Genomic DNA, 20,992 nt, shown 5'->3' on the forward strand with positions numbered 1-20,992 from the left:
CACTGATGCTGGATTCACAAGGATGAAGATGGCTTTTGGGGAGCAGGTCCTGTCATTCTGACTTGAATAGGTGCCAATTACAGCAGAAGCAAAGGAGCCCTGGTAGCACAGGAGTGAAAGCGCTCAGCTGCTAGCCAAAAGGTCAGCAGTTTGAACCCACCAGCTGCTCCATGGGAGAAAGATGTGGGCAGTCTTCTGTAAAAGGTTACAGCTTTGGAAAATCTATGGGGCAGTTCTACTCTGTCCTCTAGTGTTGCTATGAGTCAGAATTGACTCAACAGCAATGGGTTTGGTTTTGGTTTTTTGGCTGCAGAAGCTGGATCCTTAGTGGCCTCTTGATTTGGAAGACCCTTCTGCATGCCTTTCTTTTGCCCTTTTTATGGGGAGAGGTGGAGGAGGAGAAATTAGAGATGTTTACCTTTTTCTTCTTGCTGACAATTTAACAGGCTTTTAAAAACTCCTTTGATTCCTTTCAGGCCATTGGGGTTGCACGTATTTCGGGACTTTGCCCAGTGGTCCAAAGCTTAACTTAAGCTCCCTGAGACGTATCATAAAATATGATTTGGAGGAAAACCCTAATGGGCCATGATCAGGACATTATTATTAAACAAAGGATGAAATGCTTAAGCCAAGATGGCCTTATTTTTGGAGCAGACTCCATTTCAACAGTTTTCAAGGGAGGAATTCCCACAGCCCCGTTTGATTGCAGTTTGTTGAAAAGTTTAATGTTTTTGTAGGCAATTCATAATTTCCACGTGGAGCAGCCGGAGAGGAAGAGAGCTGGAACACAGTGTTGTTTTTATAGTGGGGGTGGTGGGAACTCCCCCCCACCCCCAAAAAGAAAAAAGTATGTAAAACCAAAGTTGAACGGTTGGGAAAATCTGGCATGGGGTTCCAGCCCTTTCATAAATCCGAGATGCCCCCTCGTCCTGGTCTTCCTTTAGGACCCAACAGAATAGAATTTTCTGCTGCTTAATGTCTCCCGGAAGGAAAAGATTTTCCTCTAGGCCGTAATAGTACCTAATTTCCTTTTTCTTCCCTTTATTTATTTATTTTCCCGATTAATAAGGACCAATTGCAGGAGATGAAGGAACCTGGGAAACCCATCACTTTTGGAGGAGGTTAATTGTTTCCTTTCAAAAGTCCTGACATAATATTTATGTCCTCCCAAAAAAAAAAAAAAAAAAAAGACTTCTCAGCCAAAATGCCAGCTAAAATCCAGGGTACACGGGCATGGATGTGTGGGGACCCTGCCTCTATGGCGTCAAGCTGCTTTCGGAAGGAGAGGTTGGGACAGTCACTGAGGAGTCCCTGCAGGTTGGTGGAATGGGGCTGTCTTCCACCACCATCTGGATTCCGTTAGCCCTCTCTGGGCAGTGGGGCTGAGTCTCATTTCCTCCAACCAGTAATGTTATATAGGCAGTGATCCTGGGCTGCCCTCACGTAATTGAAAATTACGTGTATTGTAGGCTCGGAGCGCTGAAATTTAGGCTCATAAAAATATGTGGTGCAGGTAGCCTGTGGAGATTGGGTATGGCACACAATGAAGCTTTTATGTAAAGAATTACAAGTCTCTGCATTAATATTGCATTATGGAAATGACAGTTCTTGGGTGGGGCTGGTCCTCAGGGTAGGCCTGTCACCTGAAACAAAGCCTAAATTTCCTAACTCTGTGGAGCTGGTGTTAGGATGCAGTCAGATCAGGTTGGCAGATGACCAGAGATAAGCACGAGTCTGTTAATCGAACACTCCCCACCCTGCACTAAGGGTCAAGTGAGGTGTAGACATTCAGGCACTCACCATGACACTTCTGTTCTTGGGTTTGCATGGGATAGAGGTGAGTGTTGGTGGGTGTCCATTTTGGCTCACCTCTAGGAAATGACTCTGTTGAGTGATTTGGACCAATACAGCCCATACATTTATGTGGCATGTGAGATGGGGAAGAAGTCAGGGTGAGACAGGGCAGAATAGACTCCCATAGCCATCCTGCTTGTGTCACAGGGCCAAGGGAGACCTTGGAAACGGTTCCTTCAGTGATCCTGAACCTGGGATGATGAGCCCCCAAAGAAGGTGTTTGGAAATGGCTTGGTTGCAAAGATGACTGGGGGGTTTCTGCTGGTATTTACTGTCTAGGGGCCTAGAATCCTAGAAGTCCTTCAGGACTTGGGACAGCCCTTTACCCCCACCCCCATCAGACATAGACCAACCCCTTCAATTTATTAATGAAACACACTACAGGTCCAGAGAGGCCAGGGGATTTGCTTCAAGGTATAAGATACCTTGGGGTGGAGAGGTCACCAACAGAGCCAGCACCAGTAACCAGGTTTCCTCACTGGAGGAGGCTTCTAGGTAAAAGTTCTGAAGTTGTACAAGGTACTTACTTGCTTCTACCTTGTATATAACTGTTTTTGATGTTTTATGCCATTGAATCAATTCTGACCCATAGCCACCCCATGTGACAGAGCAGAACTGCCCCATAGGGTTTCATAGACTATAATCTTTCTGTTTATAATTTATTTTATTTTTGCTGTTGAGAATGTATACAGCAGAACACACACCAATTTAACAGTTTCTACATGTACAGTTCAGTGACATTGCTTACATTATTTGAGTTGTGTAACCATTCTTACCCTCGTTTTCTGAGTTGTTCCACCCCCATTAACATAGTCAGTTTGATCCCATATAGATAGACCTTAAAATAGCATAATGCTCAAGGCTGACATTCTTTACTACCAAAGAAACAAAAAAAACCCAAACCCATTGCCATCGAGTGGATTCCAACTCATAGCAACCCTCAAGGACAGAATAAAACAGCCCCATAGAGTTTCCAAGGAGCGCCTGGTGGATTCAAACTGCCAACTTTTTGGTTAGCAGATATAACTCTTAACCACAACGCCACCAGGGTTTCCCATTCTTTACTAGCTAAGCTAAACTATCGTTTGGTTTTAAGAAGACTTCAGAGGGTATTTTTAGTTTAAGGTTTAAAGATTTGTCTCAGGGCAGTAGTTTTCGGTGTTCTTCCAGCCTCCATAGCTCCATAAAGTCTGGATTCCATGAGAATTAAAAATTTTGTTCTGCACTTCCTCCTTTTATAGATTCTTATATAAAATCTTTGATCAAAATGTTCATTAGTGGTACTAGGTTGTAATCTTTATGAAAGCAGATCACTAGGTCTTTTCTCCCACGAGGTCTTTTCTACAGCAGAACAGCATGTGGGTTTGAACCGCCAACCTTTTGGTTAGCCAACTGGCACTTAACCATTGTGCCATCTATGTTGGAAAAATATCCGGGCATGTTGGCAGGTAGTTTGTGAGCAAGGGTCTTCCAGCTTTAGCTGTGACGGAGTTTTGTTTTAGTTTGCTGGAAGAGTCATCTCTTTGGGGAATCCAGTGGATGGGCTTGTGGATGGCTTTGGTCTTTTCCATTTCACGTGGGGTTTGCTCAAAGTCTTTTCTTCTTTCTGGAATGCCTTTGCAGTCCTTTTCCTTTCTATTGAAATTTTACGTATCAAGACTTACCCTGTGCGTCCTTCCCAAGTCCCGTTTCCTCAGAAATACTGTATTCTTTCTTGGCACTCCCTGGGCACAGTGTATATGTCACAACTTCACCGCTTCGGTCTTGAGTTGTCTGTGTGTGTGATTGGCTCCCGCACTGGTGTGTAAGTTTCCTGAGGGCAGACATCTTTGTATCTGCATAATGCTTGCAAGAAAGTGGTGTACAGAGCAAGGTTTAATTGATGTTCATTGAGTAAAATTTCCTGTAGAATTAATATTAAAACTAGCCATTTATTTTGCTTTGGGTCTCTGAAAGGATCAAGCTGGCTCCTTACATGCCCTCCAAACATTAGCTGATGCCTTAGTCAGTTGGCCCTTAGAGGTGCAAAGGCTGGTATTGATGTCGTTGTTAAAACCTTGTAATTGTGTCCAAGTTTTGTTTGTCTGAAGATTTTGTGTAAAACTGATGATGATGTCATCAACCAAAATCACATGTCTGGAAGTAGCCAATATATGTGTTGAATATATCTGTGACTGGGCGAGCCATTTCACCTCAATTTTCCTATCTGTGAAATGGAGAGTCAGATCAACTGAGTGTTCAGGTCCCTCTAAAAGCTGATATATCATTTTTGACCGAAGCCATTATTTCTCTTGTTGCCCATACCTTCATTTTCTACCTAGAGAAGGATGGGGATAGACATAATTGGCTTATACCTTTATTTTATCCCTATAGTAAACCTGTGCATATTTACGAATTTTTCTGGTGCATAGAGGTTTGAGGATGAGTGTATTAATTGCATTGTGCCCTGTTTGTATGTCTTTTACTGAAAAATATTCTTGTTTTGTAGGCTTTTGGAAGGGATGAGAAATTCTGTCCTCGCTTCACTCAAGTAGCCTCTACTGGGTAAAGGAAGGTTGTCCACATGTACTCAGCCTTCTTTAAAGTGAAGCATGATGACATTTATAAAAGGAAGGTCAACAGTTCGCTGAAAGAGCAGATGCAGAGTGACGGTCTCCTAGGACACTGCTAGCTTGAGATTTCTTTTTGCTTTTTTCTCAGGAATAGTCTGTTCCCTCCCACTGCCCCCTCTAGACAAGGTAGTATTAATGATATCATTTTATCTGAAGCTACTGTCTAGTTTGAATGCAAAGACTATTGATGTTCTAGATATGTGCACACTGAACATGAACTAGAAGGAAGGACCAGTTGGCATTGCTTGATTTTGTTATTATTTGCACACTTTTAAGTTATTCAGTCTCTGACACATGTAACAGTTATCTCTTGTTCTAGCTGCTTTGCATTTCTTTTCTAAATTCATTGTTTTCCCTTTCCATTTTTGTTTCCTCCATCCAGTATCTCCAGATGAAATGGCCACTGCTTGATGTTCAAGCAGGGAGCCTCCAGAGTAGACAAGCCCTCAAGGACGCCCGGTCTCCATCCCCGGCACACATCGTTGTAAGTAACCTCACAAAGACAGTTGCTTCCTTCATTGGGGGGAGATGAAGAAAAAGCTCTTTTGATGATAACAGGCCTTTGTCAGTCCGTCTTTCTTTAAAAAAAAAAAAAAAAAAAAAAATTTTTTTTTTTTGGAATGCTGTTTGGATATGGTTTATGTGTATAAGGTACTCTTTTTCTGCTATTGGACTTTAGAGATCGTAGTCTACCCTGAAATTTTCTAAACCTTCCCATCTCCTTTTTCTCCATGTATTTAATCTAGTCTTATGGGGCCCATGGTTTGGGGGGAGAGTAGAAATGGTATCAAAGCAATTAAAAAAAAAAAAAACCCCGAAACCTTTTCTGAAAAAGCCATTTGGGGGAGGGAAGGTTGAGGAGGAAGGAATCAGAAAACTCAAAAAGAAGCCCTGGATTTTAAGCTTACAAATGCCAAACCCTTCCCACAATTTATCATAATATTTGTTGAAAAATAACATTCTACACTAACATTAGATTTTTTTTTTTTTCCTGGGGGGTGCCTGGGCTGATTGATTCTAAACCTAGAGTAGAAGTGAACTTGGAAAGGCTTACATAAAATTTAATCTGTATATCCATGGATTTGAAAGTGTGTGGGCTGGATATAGGAAACATTTGTTTTTAGGACAAAGAGACTGCAACATAAAGTGTGTGTCTACATATATTTTTAATGCACTTTCTTAGGATTTTGTGGGCTCTGAAAGTGAAATTTACAAATTAACCTCTTGAGAAGATAGCTCAGCCTTATTAGAATATTCCCTTCTATATGTTTATATCAAGAGCTGGACTTCATACTTTAGAAATAATTAATGGGAAACATTTTTGAAATGACTCCATAACAGGTAGAATTAGGCAAAACATGAAACAATTCATGTATTTTTAATTTAAGTATCATGGAAAATGTTATCATTAATATATTTGCCTCTATTTTAGACTGCCTCATTCTTTAGCTTGCTATAATTGAGTATACATTATTTAATGAATTATGCCTCTGTTATATGAACATAAGCTTATATATGTGTGTGTATACACATACACACATGTATATGAGACTGTATACATATGTGTGGGTATATATATGTATATTACAAAATAATTTATTTCCATAAAAGCACATTTTGAGCTATCATTTGTAAAAATGTCTTATTTTCTTATGGTATGAGGCAAACAGAAAGAAGATTGATATTTGCCAGAAACACCCTCCTTCCCCTGAGCCCGTAATAAATGGATGCTCCTAATTAGACATGCTCCTGTAATGTCAAGATTTGAGGACTGGAAGTGATCTCTTATCATCTAGGCCCAACTTGCTCTCAGAAAAGGAAACTGAGGCCCAGAGATGCCAAGTGAATTGCCCAATGTCACACGCTAAGTTAGTGGCTAGAGCAAAGACTAGATCCAATTCCCCACTCCCTTTCCAGGGCCCTGTGGTGTATTCTCTTAGAAGGGTGTTAAAAGTAACTTTCCATGGCTGATTCTACTTTTCCTTACTATGAATGGGGACATTATCAGGGACAGTGACCTAGGCTTAAAGAAATTGCTGGCCAGGGGTTCTGGTGCAGATTTCTCTTAGAAAAGTGAGTGTCATGTTAAAAATGTCTTAACAATATACACAGATTTTTAAAAAGTGTGAGAGTTACATAGTTCTCTTAGAAGGTAACACGAGGTGGCCTGTTTTACTTTTCTTGCCTCCCTGAGTTTCCAAATATAGTCCAGGCTTCAAAAATTCATTTCTCTGCTTTTGGGATTGCTTGGTGAGGTTTTTCCACATTTTCTAGCTATGGAGAAAAGGACATTATCTTTAAGATCTCATGGGGGGCTTTTTTTCTCTTTGAGTGTGGAGAGAAGGTATAAATCCTGGAAGTGCTTCAGAGTGGACAGCCCCTCCTGGATGTGGCATGGAGCTCCATGGGCTTGTAGTGATGAGCTTTTCCCCCGTGAAAGAGTAGGGATTTGTCTATTCAGAGAGAGAGAGAATGCTGTCTGCCCTTAACCCCCACCTCGCCCCCCCTGCCCAAATCCCAACAAGAATGGTTGGCACAATTTAGGTTCTAAGGACCTTATTTTCATGTGTAGAAATTAAGGCTCTGGAGAGACTTAACTGTTTTTTTTCCAGAGCCAATGTGGATTTTGGCCGGGGGAGTAGGGAGGGGACTTCAGTTCCTTTTTCCTCTGCTCTTTAATAGAAGGCATGTTTACCATAGCAACCACTTGGGAGTACACACCACCTTTGAGATGGAGACCCTTGTCCAAAGGAGCCACAGCTGGCAACTGTAATGCGATCTTTTGTGCCGGCTACTTTGCTCTTGGGAATCTAGGGAGTGGCCCCCACAGAGAGGTTGTGGGCTTGTGGGGGAGGGCAGGCTGGGGAGCTGGGGAGAGGAGAAAAGCCATAAGCTTCGCAAAAAGGAACCCAATTTGTGAAATGCTGAATGTTTGTGGCACTTGAGTGGTGACTTTGGTTAGATGAGTCAGCCTTGTGATTGTGTATTTCTGCAATCTCTACTTGACACTACGGGCTGAGAGGTGGGACACTCTGGAGGGGAGGAGTTAGTAGAGGGACATGGGAAAGTGGGGTGGAAGGAAGACTGGGGACCTTGACCTTTTCATTTACCTGGCCATGTATATTTTTTGGACAGAGGATTCATGCATTTGGGGCTACAAATTTATGATTGCCTTTTCAGTTGTCATAGAATAATGTATCTACTAAAACCAACTTGGCAGCTACAACGTGTCTTTATTTATAAAGGAAGCATTCTGAATTATGGCTGATATATCATTTGAGTCTTTGTATAGTTCAACATTGGCCAGAAGGGTCTGGTTCATGTTAGGTTCGCTGATGAATGGCTAACTTTTCTTCAGACACTGGGGCTCTTTCTCACACTTTGTTTTTCATGCTTTAAAATTAAATGTTGTCACATCACACGGTTTCATCAGATGTGTTTCAAAATAATTGTCTAAAGATAGCTTCCTAATTTCTCTGAAATTTGGATTTATTGTAACTTTTGGGTCAAGCTATTTCATAATTATTTCTGAGGTTTAACTTTGAAAATAGAGAAGTGTTCAATGTTTGTTAGTAGTCATTAGAGGTTATAACTATTACAAGTTGCTGAGAAAATAACTTTCTCCCTTACCCATTTGGGGCAGAATCTTAAAATGGCAATTTAAAGCATTTTGTTAGAATATTTTAATCTGTTTGGATTTTTTTTTCCATGTGGTATTTGGGTTACCACATTATAAAATATTAACGTGTAAGATAAATGTTCTTAACAAGTGGAGTAAAGTTTATCAGATATTTTAATTAAAAAACAAGTCCCACAAATTTTAGTTCCTGTAACTGATATAGCACCCTGTTTGTTATAATCCACCTGCTCCTAAACTGTGTTCAGAGGAGAGAGGAAGTTATTCCCCAGGGATATGAAGTCTTGATTGGCTGGTCCACAACTGAGAGTTTATACAATGGATCAGCCTTCTCTGCCTCTCTGTCTTTCCCTCTCCCCATTCCAGTTGTGGTCAAGTTGATTCTGACTCATGGTGACCCCGTGCGTGTTTCTGAGTAGAACTGTACTCCCCAGGGTGTTCAGTGGCTGCTTTCCTGAAAGTAAATCACCAGGCCTTTCTTCCAAGGCCCTCGAAACTCTAACCTTTCAGTTAGTATCCGAGCACATTAACTCTTTGTACTACCCTGACACTCTCTGTCTCCCCATAAAAAAAAGAAAAAAAGCTTTTTTTTTAATGGGGATACCCCCCCATAAATTCATTGGATTCTTAAAGTTCCAGAGACACAGACCACCTGTCCCAGTCTCCTCCGTTCTCCCCAGTCTTCCTCATCCCGTTTTCTAATTCAAATAACTAGTTCTTTTTTCTTTCTGGTGTTTTTAAATTCGTATGTTTGATTCTTTGCACCTCTTATCCTCTTAAAAACAAGCGCCAAGCAGCCGAGTGGTGCTGCCTGGTGGTGTTTGAGGCCATCTTGGTTGCCCTGCCTGCAGCGGCCCAGTAAGCTGTGGGGTTAGTAGCCACTCCCTGGATACCACCTCTGGTACCTTTGCTAGACAAAGACTTTCATTTAACTTCCTTTGTACACAGCAAAAAAACGATTCTATACCAAAAATGGCAGTATTTTGGTGTAGTATGTATCTTAGAAAACAGCAAAAAGCTTCAAAAGTTCCTGCAATTTTATCTTGGGGGTTTCCTTTTGAAGTAGATGTGGAATTTTCACCTTGGGGTAGATTTGTACTGCTGCTTGGTCTTGTGTGTTTTGTTGTGTAATGAGCATTGAGGTGTGGGATGAGAAAGCGGCCTGAATCCGAGGAACAAAGCCCACCAGACAGTGGTGGTGTACCCTTTTTTTGTTGTTATTGCTTAAATGCTGAAAGAACGGAAAACTCTGAGGACATGTAGTGTATGAGTAGAATTTCAGAGAGGCCAGTGCTGCCTGCGCCGAGCATTTTCCAGTAAGCACAGGAGGCACGATGAACCTCTGCTTTTTGTTTCTGAAGAGTTTTGGGAGAACCTACTCAACAATTAATAACCAAAAAGCTGCTTGGAGAGCCTTCTCTTCATTAACGAATGCGTTAAGAGTCTTTTGATGGGTTATTTGGCCTGGGTAGTATTTTCCTCCTCTACAGTGGAGGTTCACTGGCACTTGGTGTGTGTGAGGAGGCTCTGTCTAGATGCTGAGGCCCAGCAGAACCATCACAGCTGCTACGCGGGTGGGCAGCTCTGTACTACGAGCCATGAAGAAGGTGGGCAGGGTCTGTGAGGGTGCGACCGTGGAGTCCTGATTTCCACTGAGAAGTTGATGGGGAGCACAGTTGTCCCCCAAGACAACCCTATGAGAAAATGGCATTGACAGTGAGATTTGAAGGACCAGTTGGAGTTCGCCAGTTGAAGGTATGGGAGAGAGGAGGTAGGGTATAACATTTCAAGCAAACGTCAAACCATGTAGTATCATGAGGGCATAGGGGGAGTGGCCTGGGCTAGGATCATGGTGAGGATCTGGACTACAACCCTAACCACCTCAGAAAATCACTGAGGGCTTTGGCTGTTACCATAAGGTCACTCATCTTAAGCTGCTGGCAGTGGGGATGGTGAAAGTTAACAGACGGGAGGAATCGGTTGAAGGGAACATCATCAGAACTTGCTGATGGGTTAGAAGCTGGCATGGAGGAAACAAGAAGAGTCCGAGGTAGTTGGATGTTGATGCCGTTTGCTGAGTGGCGAATATCGGAGGAAGAACAGATTTGGGGTGGAAGAGATGTCCCGTTAGAGAGATTAAGATACCAGGTTTATAGCCTCCAGACAATCTGGCATGAAATGGGGAACAGTTCAAACTTTTAATTGGCTCCTTAAGAGTGGTGTTGATTATCTTAAATTTCTGTTGACTTGGAATGTATTTAGGGAAAGAATTCTCCCTTTTCTTCCCTAAAACTTAGATAAGTAGCTTTATTTGGTCTTTCTCTTGGTCTTGTGTTTACCGTGGATTCACACATTGATTCATTCACTGATTGCTTACAATATGAGAAGAAGTGTTCTAGATACTGAGGGAAAGTGGGGTCGAGGATGAGTGATAACAATAGCAAGTAAGTCTGTAGTGCTTTTGCGTTAGACATTGTTCTAGGTGCCTTGGAGATGTCAACTTGTTGAACCTCACAACCACCCTATGTGGTAGGCACTTTTATCACCCTCATTTAACAGAGGAGGAACTAGGCACAGGGAAGTTAAGTGTTTGCCCAAGGTTCCATGTGTGGGAGTCAGGATGTGAAAGAAGACAGACTGACTCCAGAGTGCCCATCCCCTTAACTCCACTGCAAAGGGGACTGGGGAAGGAAGAGGCAAGTTAGTGGGTACTTTGGGCCTAGTAAGTGCTGCTGGGGGAACACCAGGAGGAGCCCCCAGCCTACCTGGATGGAGTGAGCAGGGCTAGGGTGCCCCTCCAGCTTCACTGGAGTAGGCCGTGATGGTGGCTAGGAATTTGGTTTCTGGGTGTAAATGTTATGGACGCACATTGTGGAAAGGGCAAGCATGCTGTAGTGAATTTGGGGTGATGTGAGCTTATGAACTTGTCCTGATTTCTTGAAAGCTTTCCATCTTGGCTGTCTCCACCCTTTCTTTTATCCCTTTATCTGTGACTCAGCCAGAGTTTCTAGAATACTTGGCATGTGCTTCCTAGTGACTGCTGAGTCAGACCTTTCCCATTTCACAGACGGGTATATGTTTTGTCTCAGGATACAGAGCAAGCCCATGAGCACTGTAAAAAACACGAACGTTTTCATAAGGAGAGCTGCGAGTATGTCGGGATCAGTAGTACTTTGAAGGGAGCGAGTGGATGTAAATTGGGCCAAAATGCAGTCAAAAGTCCAAAGCTTCTGAAGTTTTTGAGGTTTGGGTTCAGAGTTTGGCAGCTGACCACCGTGGTAATAGAAAATATCTGGTCAAGGATTGTGTAAGCAGTTTTATCCCCTTCAGATTAGTATCACAGAAAGTCACAACCTTAAAATCACATGTCATCTCACCCGGTGCCCACCCCTCTGAGACTGAATCATTGTTAGGTAGTTGTCCATTGTCTTTGCTGCTCTCCAGTGCTCCCAAAGATAGGAGGTCTGTCTCCTGATGTAGACCGCTTTCTTTTGGGACAGTATGGGTTGTTAATAAAGTTCTTTCTTCATGTTGGGCTGAAGTCTTTCCCTTGAAATGCTCACTCCTTGATTTGAGTTTTGCGGGTTCATTCTGGTCATATTTCAAATTACACGCCCTGAATATTTGAAAATAGCTATTACCTGTTCCCCCGTGCCCAAGTCTTCTCTTCAAAATCATCTTTCTTCAGTTGAAATTCAAATCTTTAGTGTTTGATATCTTACTTAAGAATAAGACTTGCTAATGTTTGATAAACAGCCTACCTTCTAAAGTAAGTGAAACTAATTTTTATATGTAGCTTTTCTCACTCATAAAATTCATATTCATTATAGACGGTTTTTAAAAACAGACCATAACCTCCCCACCCAGAGATTACATTATGAATAATTTGGTATGTTTTCTTCTGGACTTTTTCCTCTAATATTTGTATTTGTTTTTAATGCGCTTGACCTCATAGTATATTTCCAGCCTTGTATTCATTCAAAATGAAAATCACTGTAGTTAATAAGCACTTTCCCATGTCGTTAAAATTCTTAAGGGTCTTTAATGACCATATAAATCAGTCCATAATGTGATTATATCTGAATTTATTTGATCAATGCTGTATAATTGGGCCTTGAGATGTTCTCCGTTTGTTTCCGCTATTCTAAATAATCCTGTGATGAACATCTTTGTGCATAGATCTCTGTCCCTCCCTCCTCCTATTACTTACTCTGTTAGGATAGATTCCTGGGAAAAATAGTAAACAGGGAACAAAGTTTTTTTTTTTTAGTTTCCTGGAAAGGTCTCAATTTTTGCAATTATCAGCAGTGTGTTAAGAGTTAGATTCAACATGATTGGAATGATTTTTAATGTCCCTGGGGGAATGGAATAAAAGAGAAAGTTCAGGCTTCCCTAAAAGAGATGCCGTTACTCCACCTTGCCCCATAAAAGGGACCCAGCCCATCCAAGTCAACCTCCTCAAGGCCTTTCACCTTCAAAACAGGCAAACGAAATGATTGTTTCTTCAATGGTTAATAGGTTTAAAAATAAAAATAAAAAAAGATTTCAATTTTGTTGTTGAGAATATACACAGCAAAGCATACACCAATTCAACAGCTTCTACACGTACAATTCAGCGACAGTGAGTTCATGCTTCAAGTTGTGCAACCGTTCTCACCCTCCTTTTCCAAGTCACTTAATAGGTTCTAAAGTTGGCTGATATTATCACTGTTTTATGGACTTGAAGTATAGTCATTTTACATAATTCACTGCATAAATCTTATATACTTTAGGTAAACCTTAGCTCCCTGCATATGATCAGTACATTTAGGGCTACTCTAGAGGTCTGGGACTATACTTACACCTTCAAATAATTGTGGAGAGTTTTTAGTTACAGTATCTCTGTTTTAATGACATATTATTGGGCAAAGAGATGATTTTTTTTGATGCTGTGTATGACCTTGGTCAGGAATATGACCCTGGATTATATTTCTGGGAAAACGTACCTGTCTTGAAGAGCTGCCCTGTGTTGTTGCTATGTTAAAGATCAGCCCATGGTAAATGCAGGGAGGGCTGGCAGCCTCAAATCAGCTCGGAGCCATTTCTCACTGCTGTGTTCTTTCTGTGTTGGGGGAAGAGTCTTCGGCAGCTCTAGGCTAGTGTTTCCTGATAGTTGTCTCGCTGAGTGTTAATAAGGTTACTGGGAAAAAAGGGTTCACTCTTAAAATAGGTTTAGGGAGACACTGATTTTATCAAGAAAGTACATTAGCAGGATCTGGACTCTGCTGGGTGCTTCGAGCCTTTTCTAGAGGAGTACTTCCTACAGCTTACTTGACAGCAGGTCTTCTCAGCATCTCAGGGACAAGACTGGGACATACTTTGGAAAGTTTCCTTAGTTTCAGCACCTGCTCCATTTACCCAGCGCGGGAGCCTGCTTTACATTAACGTGAATCCACTTAGAGCTAAGCTCATGGTTTTGACTATGTTTATCTTTCCAGTAAATAAAACAGAAGTGTTCGTTTGGCACTTATCCTGTCCTGCTTGTCATGTCTTGTCCTGCTGATTAACTCTATGTATGGGATTTGTGTCCCCAACCTGATTGTAAGTACCTTGAAGCCAGGGAGCCCTGCAGTTTATTTCTTGGCATATGGCTTTCTCCCTTCCTGCGGTGGTGCCTTGTTAATTTAGCGGAAAACCAATTTCTGGTGAGGGACTGGAGTTGATTTAGTTCGGAATGGATCTGAATTCATCGTAACTAGAGAGTGTTCAGAATCTTCTTGGTTAACACAGAACTTGTACGTGTCTCTATTTTCTACCTGGTGTGATAGCATGTTTTGGGAAAGCATAATTTTGGGTTGTGACTGTAGGCATGGTCTGCCAGTAACTTGATATGCTCCGTTATCCATTCCAGCTCACAGCAGAGCGTGTCTAATCACCACAGCCGTGTTTATCTGGAACGTGGTTCACACAGAAGTTCTAGAAGGCCAGCCTAGCCTGTAGGGCTTCCATCTCTCTCCAACCTTATTTTAAACTCAGTTGTTCCTTAGGAATGCTGGGATGGGGTGACAGAACTCTTTAAGAGAGTGCCAAAACTGGGAAATCCAGAACTTGATTATTTATTATGGAAAATGGGTATATTTCAACAGTGATGTTGTAGGGTATATAGAATTGTTCCATGGTTGGCTTGTTAATGGCTTGTGGGTCAGATTTCCAACCCTTTTAGTAAACTAATATTTAAAAAAAAAAAAAAAAAAAAAACAACCATTGCCATCGAGTTGATTCCAACTCACAGCGACCTTGTAGGGCAAAGTAGAACTGTCCCATAGAGTTCCAAACAGCGCCTGGTGGATTTGAACTGCTGATCTTTCGGTTAGAAGATACAGCTCTTGGATTTCAGAATTGTCCTTTGGAATGTACTGGGAACTCAGAAGAGCGGGACCATAGAGAGAGTGTGTGTGTGCATGTGTGATTTTTTAAAAAGACTGGCTAGGAAAGTTTACTCTTATGTCCATTTTGTACATAAAAGAAATGTTGCTGATGACTTTGACTCATGACGACCGCATGTGTATCAGAGTAGAACTGTGCTCCATGGGGTTTTCAGTGGCCGATTTTTTTGGGTATTAATCATCCGGCCTTTCTTCTGAGGTGCCTCTGTGGACTTAAACCGACAGCCTTTTGGTTAGCAGCTGGGTGTGTTAACTGTTTGCCTATTCGACACTTAAAATGAAAATCCAGTGATTTGGGTGAATTTCCCAGGGTTCCACAGCCAGGAATTGGTCATATTCGCATGATTAGCCAGGTTCTGGCTCCAGTCCCAAGCTGTGCCCTGAATGTCAGACTCATCTTCCTTTTGGATGTCAAGTAGACATGGGCAGAAATTAGCAAGCTCTTTTCTACCTCCCTCACCATCACTAAACCTGTTACTCCCAGTGTTCCATATCTCAGTAAAGATTAGGAACAGTGACCAGTTGCTTAGGCCCCAATCATGGAATTCATTCCTGATTGCCCTTTTTCTCTTCCATCCTACACTCAGTCCATCGACCTATCCTGTCAGCTTATAACCCATTGCCATTGAGTCGATTCTGATTCATTGCGACCCTGCGTGTTTCAGAGTGAAACTGTTCCAAAGGGTTTTCACTGGCTGCAATCTTTTGGAAGTAGATCACCAGGCCATTCTTCCGTGGCACCTCTGGGTAGATTTGAACCTCCAACCTTTCAGTTAGTAGCTAGGCGTAAATCATTTGTGCCACCCAGGACCTATGTCATCTCCTAACCAATCAGCTTATTGCATGGAATACATGTGGGGTTTGATTACTTTTTACCACTTCTGTCATTACCTCTGGGGTCCAGTTGACTATCATCTCTTCACTGGTCTCTGTCTGCCCTCCTTTGTAACTGGTCTCTTTCTCCCCACCCTTGGCTCCTACATTCATTCCCACACTTGAGATGGCTTTTTGAAACCTAAGACAGGTTATATCACACGCTTCTACTGAGAATATTGGGGATATATTTTGCCTTTTGAGCAAGAGGCCCAGAGCAGTTATGAACATGCACTTTGCCCTATCACCGGATTGGAGAGGGGACTTTGAGATTCAGGGGCTCAGAGTGGTGAGCGTAAATGTCAGTTAGACCAGGCACCGGTCATACTTAGAGTTCTCTGTTGGCTGGAGGAGAGGACCAAATGGTGATAGTAACATGCATTGACTGAGAAAACCCCAGCTCATCAAACCCTTGCTGGTGCAACAGGATGTGGCAGATGTCTCCATTGTCTCCTGAGTGGGACTCAGAGTACCTCTAGACGTGCCACATCCATGCTCTGCCCTTCCCTGAAAGTGTGTCTGTCCAGCCGTAGCCTGCCTGCAATGTGAGGCTTCTGAAGAACTCTGGACAGTGTGATGCAACCTGTCTTCCAGCCAGAGCCTGCATAGCGGGTGGATCTAGGTAGTGATTAAGGGCATCACCCAGACTGTTTAATAGGCTTGAATGAGATGGGGTCATGATATGTGCAGGCTCACTGGGGCAAAGGCCACTTGTCTTTCCCACTCCCAGGGCACGGGCTGGCTGCTTCTCTCACAGAGACACAGCCTAGGTTGCCTAGGTGCCAAGATGAAGCAATCGCAGGTGTTTCGCGGCTGAGGAGGTAAAACACACAGCCCATGCCTTAGGACTGGTATATCTCATGGTCCCCAGACCCTAGGTGGAATGTGTCAGCCCTGTTAATGAGACCTGCCTTTTTGTTTCCCACTTGGAACTCTTCCTCTTTCAATGGCTCCTGAAGTTGGGCGAGACTTGGGTCCTACGTGAGGTTTTAAAAGATGCATGTTTCTCCAGCTCTTTTAAACTCAAGGGGGGAGTTTGAATTGATGGGTGGAGGTAGAAAATAAAATCTAAAAAAAGCATCTCAGTAATAGAAGAGGAGTGAGGCTGGGCAGAAGGCTCTTGGGCAAACCCTTGGAATGATTCAGTTGAAAGTTAGGAAAAAACAGTTCTTTAGAACGAGGTGGCAGCCCCTTTCAGCCAAGGCCCATAAATGAAGGAATGTCTGAAACCCAGAATTGCAGTGACGAAAGCAAGACATCGTCAGGTGCCTAAGAAGTACATTTGACTCTTAGAAACCATTTCTACTTTCAGAATAAAGCCAAGCATCTTCCATTCGCCCTCAATCCCCTTCCCATTTCACCTCCCCAAAGCGCTTGATTGGTGTACCCTGTTTTGTGCTTTCTTCTTAAATTAAGATGTTGTTTTCAGGTATTAAGGATAACGCCTACGTGCCTGCTTCTCAGTACAAGAAATCAAACGTTCACAGTGCAGTAACTTACTGAAGGTGGCATCTCTCTCTGCACCATCTTTTTTCTTGTGACAGCATCTCCTCTCCCCCTTTTCTGTTGGAGACTACCCTCTTTATTCCACTTGGTTCTTGCAGACATGTGACCCAGGCTGATCATAAGTTCTCATAATGACTGGTCAAGGGACAGGCATGGTAGTTAATGAAAGACACTTTTGAGTCTTCACTAGGCAGAGAGGGTCTACATCTATGGCTTCTTGCGCGCGCACACACACACACACACACTGAATGGAAGATACTCATTTGCAGAAGATTAGGATGGTTGTGAGGGGGAGTGCGTTAATGGCACTGTTTAATTCTCTACAGCCAGCTCCGATACTGGAATGTCCACTTAGGAAGTCAGTAGCTTAAGCTAGTTTGAGATGGGTTTCTGTCACTTGCAGTCAAAGAGGAGTTGTCTCTTCTTTTGGATGTTTAATTCTTATATGTTGAGAACAGTGGAGCAAGAATTGATTCTTTAGCTGTGTATGCCGGGACTGTGTGAGCAGGACACATTGGCCACCTCTAAGGACAGGTGGATTTGTGCTTGTCCGAGAGTGGCTTTAAGAGAGAGACATGGCTATACACAATTTTTTTCCACATGTGCTTTCTAGAGAGAGGCTTGTGTGAAAAAAGGAATTTCCATGATTTGCTGTTGTGGTCACAGGGAATTTGGAAAATGAACTTCAGGAATTTTCATGAGATTCTTGTTTTCATATTTTTTAGTTTCTGGCTCCTATTCTTTGCCCTAAAGTGCTGTTATTTTTCTTCCCTTGGACAACTGAAGAACAACTAGGTTATAAATAGTATTAAGTTTTGCCCTTTTGATTGAACAACGTGATAACCTCAGATGATAATGCGCATGAATAAGGAGGTGTGGCCGTAACCTCCTTGGTCTCCTCTGTTTAGTAATACCTATTTGCATTATTTTGAAAGCACTACTTTCTTAACATGGATAATTGGTACAGACTGTGTAGATGTTTATTTTTGTTTGGTTCATTGATTATCGCAACTTTACCTTTTGACGAATGTTCTGTTTTCCTTCAAAACAGCACATAAACTACGAAAAGGTCCCGTGACTACAAAAGGTGAAAACTATTGGCCCCAGGACTTTGAGCAGAGTACAGTGTTTTCACCTAGACTCTAGGCCAGGTAGAGTCTGCTCGGAGTAGCATGTTGAGAAAGATTCTGAGGCTTTCTTATATGGCAGAGCTAATATGGCAGATGTGTTGATGGGTTGATATCTGCCAAGGGTGAAGGAGGAAGAGAGTAAAGGACGGCAGAGGGCTGGCAGCTGTCGTTTCTGCTTTAGTCTGTCAGCCTTTTTGACTGTGTCAGAAATTGAGCCCCCTACTGGATTTATTCAGATCCTGGTGTAGTGTACATTAAAAGGTTATGATGGACACAGTTCTTACCAACTCAGCAGTTAAAAACTTGTACCAGACGAAGTGTTGGAAAAGAGGACCATTTTCCATGGTTTTCATTAAACCAGGAATGAGGATGTACCCAAGAAAATGAACCTGGGGTTAAGAGCGAGACTGTGGCTTCACTGTCTTGCTTTCTTCCTTCCACCTTGCTCCTCCCACTGCCCATGTCTCCTTGCTCTCCCTGGTGAATGTGTCTTGCAGGACATGATCTGAGGCCAGGTGTGATGTGCACTACTTTTTGTGCGTCACATCTATGAATATTTGCAGCATATGCAGTCATGTTTTTGACAGTTACTAAAAACTTGACTTCAGGAATGATCTCCAAATTTCTCCCTTCCTCCCACTTTACAATTAAAAGTTGCATGATGAATAGTCAAGATGTGTCTAAACAAGGTGATAATTTTAATGTTATCCAAAGTTTGAGTTTGGAAAAGTAGGCTTTTTTGTGTTAATTTTTTTTTAAATAAATGACTCCGTATTTTCCAGTTTGATGTTTCTTTGGTGCATGCCCGTGATGACTCTTGTCCTGATTTACAGCTCGTACCACACTATGGCTCAGAGTGGATGTGAAACTCAAGCCCAGTCCTCATGCCAACAATCTCATGGTTAGGTTTCAGAACTTGATTGGAAAATATAACCTATCGAGAGGCAATAACGACATACGGTGAGCTAGCGCGTGCTTGGCGAAAGGTTGAGCACTGGACGTCTGTGTGGAATAAGTGAGTGAGCAGAGAGAACGTTTGTCCAGAGAGGGAGGGAGGGAGGGCGATTGGCGTGAGGACATGGGCTGGGGGATCCAGGGGTGGCCAGCACAGTATATAGAGGCCAGCAGGGTTGGGTTTGGAGCAGTGTTCTAGTGTCTGGATGCCTGTGTGAATTTCCTCCAAACGTTTTGAATTGGCAAAGTGGAATCCACTGGATGTGGGGCAAGGGCGCAGAGATTGTTGGAATCCTTTTGAGCGCAGGCATGTGATACCAGTGGTCAGAACAGAAGCCAAAGAAAAGGGCTTGAAGAACTTTTTGCCATGCACTGCCTGGAGTTTCAGTCCCAAGAGGATTGCACATTACAGACCTGTGCTGTTTTCTCTCCTGCTAGCCCTCCTGTTCCTGATGTTTCTTTTAATATTAGGCTTAATTCCAGAACTTGCACCTTCAAGGGGAACTCTGAGGTCTCGTGGTGCAAGGCTCTCATTCACATGGTTCAGAAACTGATGCATTGAGGAATGGAGAGATCACAGCAACACTGGATGTTCGCAGACACTGTTTAAGTAATTTACGTGATTGTCGCATTTAATCCTCATAACAGTCTTGGGAGTTAGCCACTGTTATTATCCCAATTTGAGGACAGTGGTGGCTCAGTAGTAGAATTCTTGTCTTTCATGCGGAACATCCGGTTTGATTCCTGGCCAGTGGACCTCATGCACACCACCACCCTTCTGTCAGTGGCGGCTTCCCTGTTGCTATGACACTGAACAGGTTTCCATGGAACTTGCAGACTAAGATGAACTGCAGAGGAAGACCTACCTATGTAGTAAGGGAAATCAGCCAATGAAAACCCTATGCATTACAGAGGTCCTGTCTGGAATCAATCGTGGAGATAGCGCAGTGTTCCGTTCTGCTGTGCGTGGAGTTGCCATAAGTTGGGAACTGCCTAGATGGCAGCTAAATGACATTGTCCCATTTTATAGATGAGGAAACAGAGGCACAGAGGTGGAATGCTGTGCCCAAGGTCACACAGCTGATAAGTGGCAGGCTGGAATTTGAACCCAGGGAGCCTGACTGTGGAGCCCAGGCCCTCATCCACTGCCACCGTCAGGAGCATGCACACAGCTAGGGGTGGTAGGTTCCCGGAAACCAGAAGGGGCTGGTGCTGGACAGGCCACCCCAGGAACCTCTGAGACCTGTCATTCCTTGTGATGCTCTTAGTTCCTGTTGAGGAAATGAGACACTGAAAAATGGGCACTGAAGAAAAGTACCATCAGGACGCACCTTCCATGTAATGCCGTTATACCTTCCTATGACCTAGTGTGGGTGTGTGCTTGCAAACTTGTGGGTAAGTTACACATCTTTCTGGTAAGTTACATTGGACGGAGGGCTTTAGTGAATTATTTTTATCAGACCATCAACCATTTAAAAAAAAAAAAAAAACCTTTTGCCCATTGCTGTCAAGTCGATTCTGACTCAGCAACCCTATAGGACACAGTAGAACTATCCTGTAGGGTTTCCAAGGAGTGGCTGGTGGATTTGAACTGCCGACCTTTTGGTTAGCAGCTGAGCTCTTAACCACTGTGCCACCAGTGCTCTGTCAACCATTTAGTGCTATGAATATTAACTCTAATTTATCTTTTGTAAAAGTTTGGAGTTTTAAGTATTAGGGTTTCCTAAGGGCCATTGGCAGTTCCCCTTAGAGTGTCTTTCTCCTGGGCAGCTTTGGTGAGAAAAGTTTTGAGGTGGAATTACCTTGAATATTGATTGTTCAGATATTCAGAATATGTAATTGTTCTATTTACTCTCTAGGGTTGGTGAGATGGATTGTTCTCCAGCTCTTTTAAAAACTAAAAAATAGGAAAGGTAGAAAGGATAATATAAAAAATGCTTATGAACCTGCCACCTAAAATTACAATCAATAGTCTTTCTCTCTAATTTGAATGAACAAAAC

At 42.7% G+C, this 20,992-nt stretch overlaps 1 protein-coding gene across 30 annotated transcripts in view; it reads left to right on the top strand.

Annotated features, from left to right (window-relative positions):
• The window catches only part of TCF7L2 (transcription factor 7 like 2), a 221,089-nt gene that overhangs the window by 83,273 nt on the left and 116,824 nt on the right, over positions 1-20,992 (top strand). For all 30 annotated transcript variants that reach the window (XM_049855897.1, XM_049855902.1, XM_049855901.1 and 27 more), the window contains one exon: positions 4,849-4,950. In XM_049855897.1, coding sequence (XP_049711854.1) covers positions 4,849-4,950 — 102 coding nt within the window. The remainder of the gene's footprint in view (positions 1-4,848; positions 4,951-20,992) is intronic.

Source organism: Elephas maximus, chromosome 16 (genome assembly GCF_024166365.1).
Source record: "Elephas maximus indicus isolate mEleMax1 chromosome 16, mEleMax1 primary haplotype, whole genome shotgun sequence".
Classification (NCBI taxonomy): Eukaryota; Metazoa; Chordata; class Mammalia; order Proboscidea; family Elephantidae; genus Elephas; species Elephas maximus.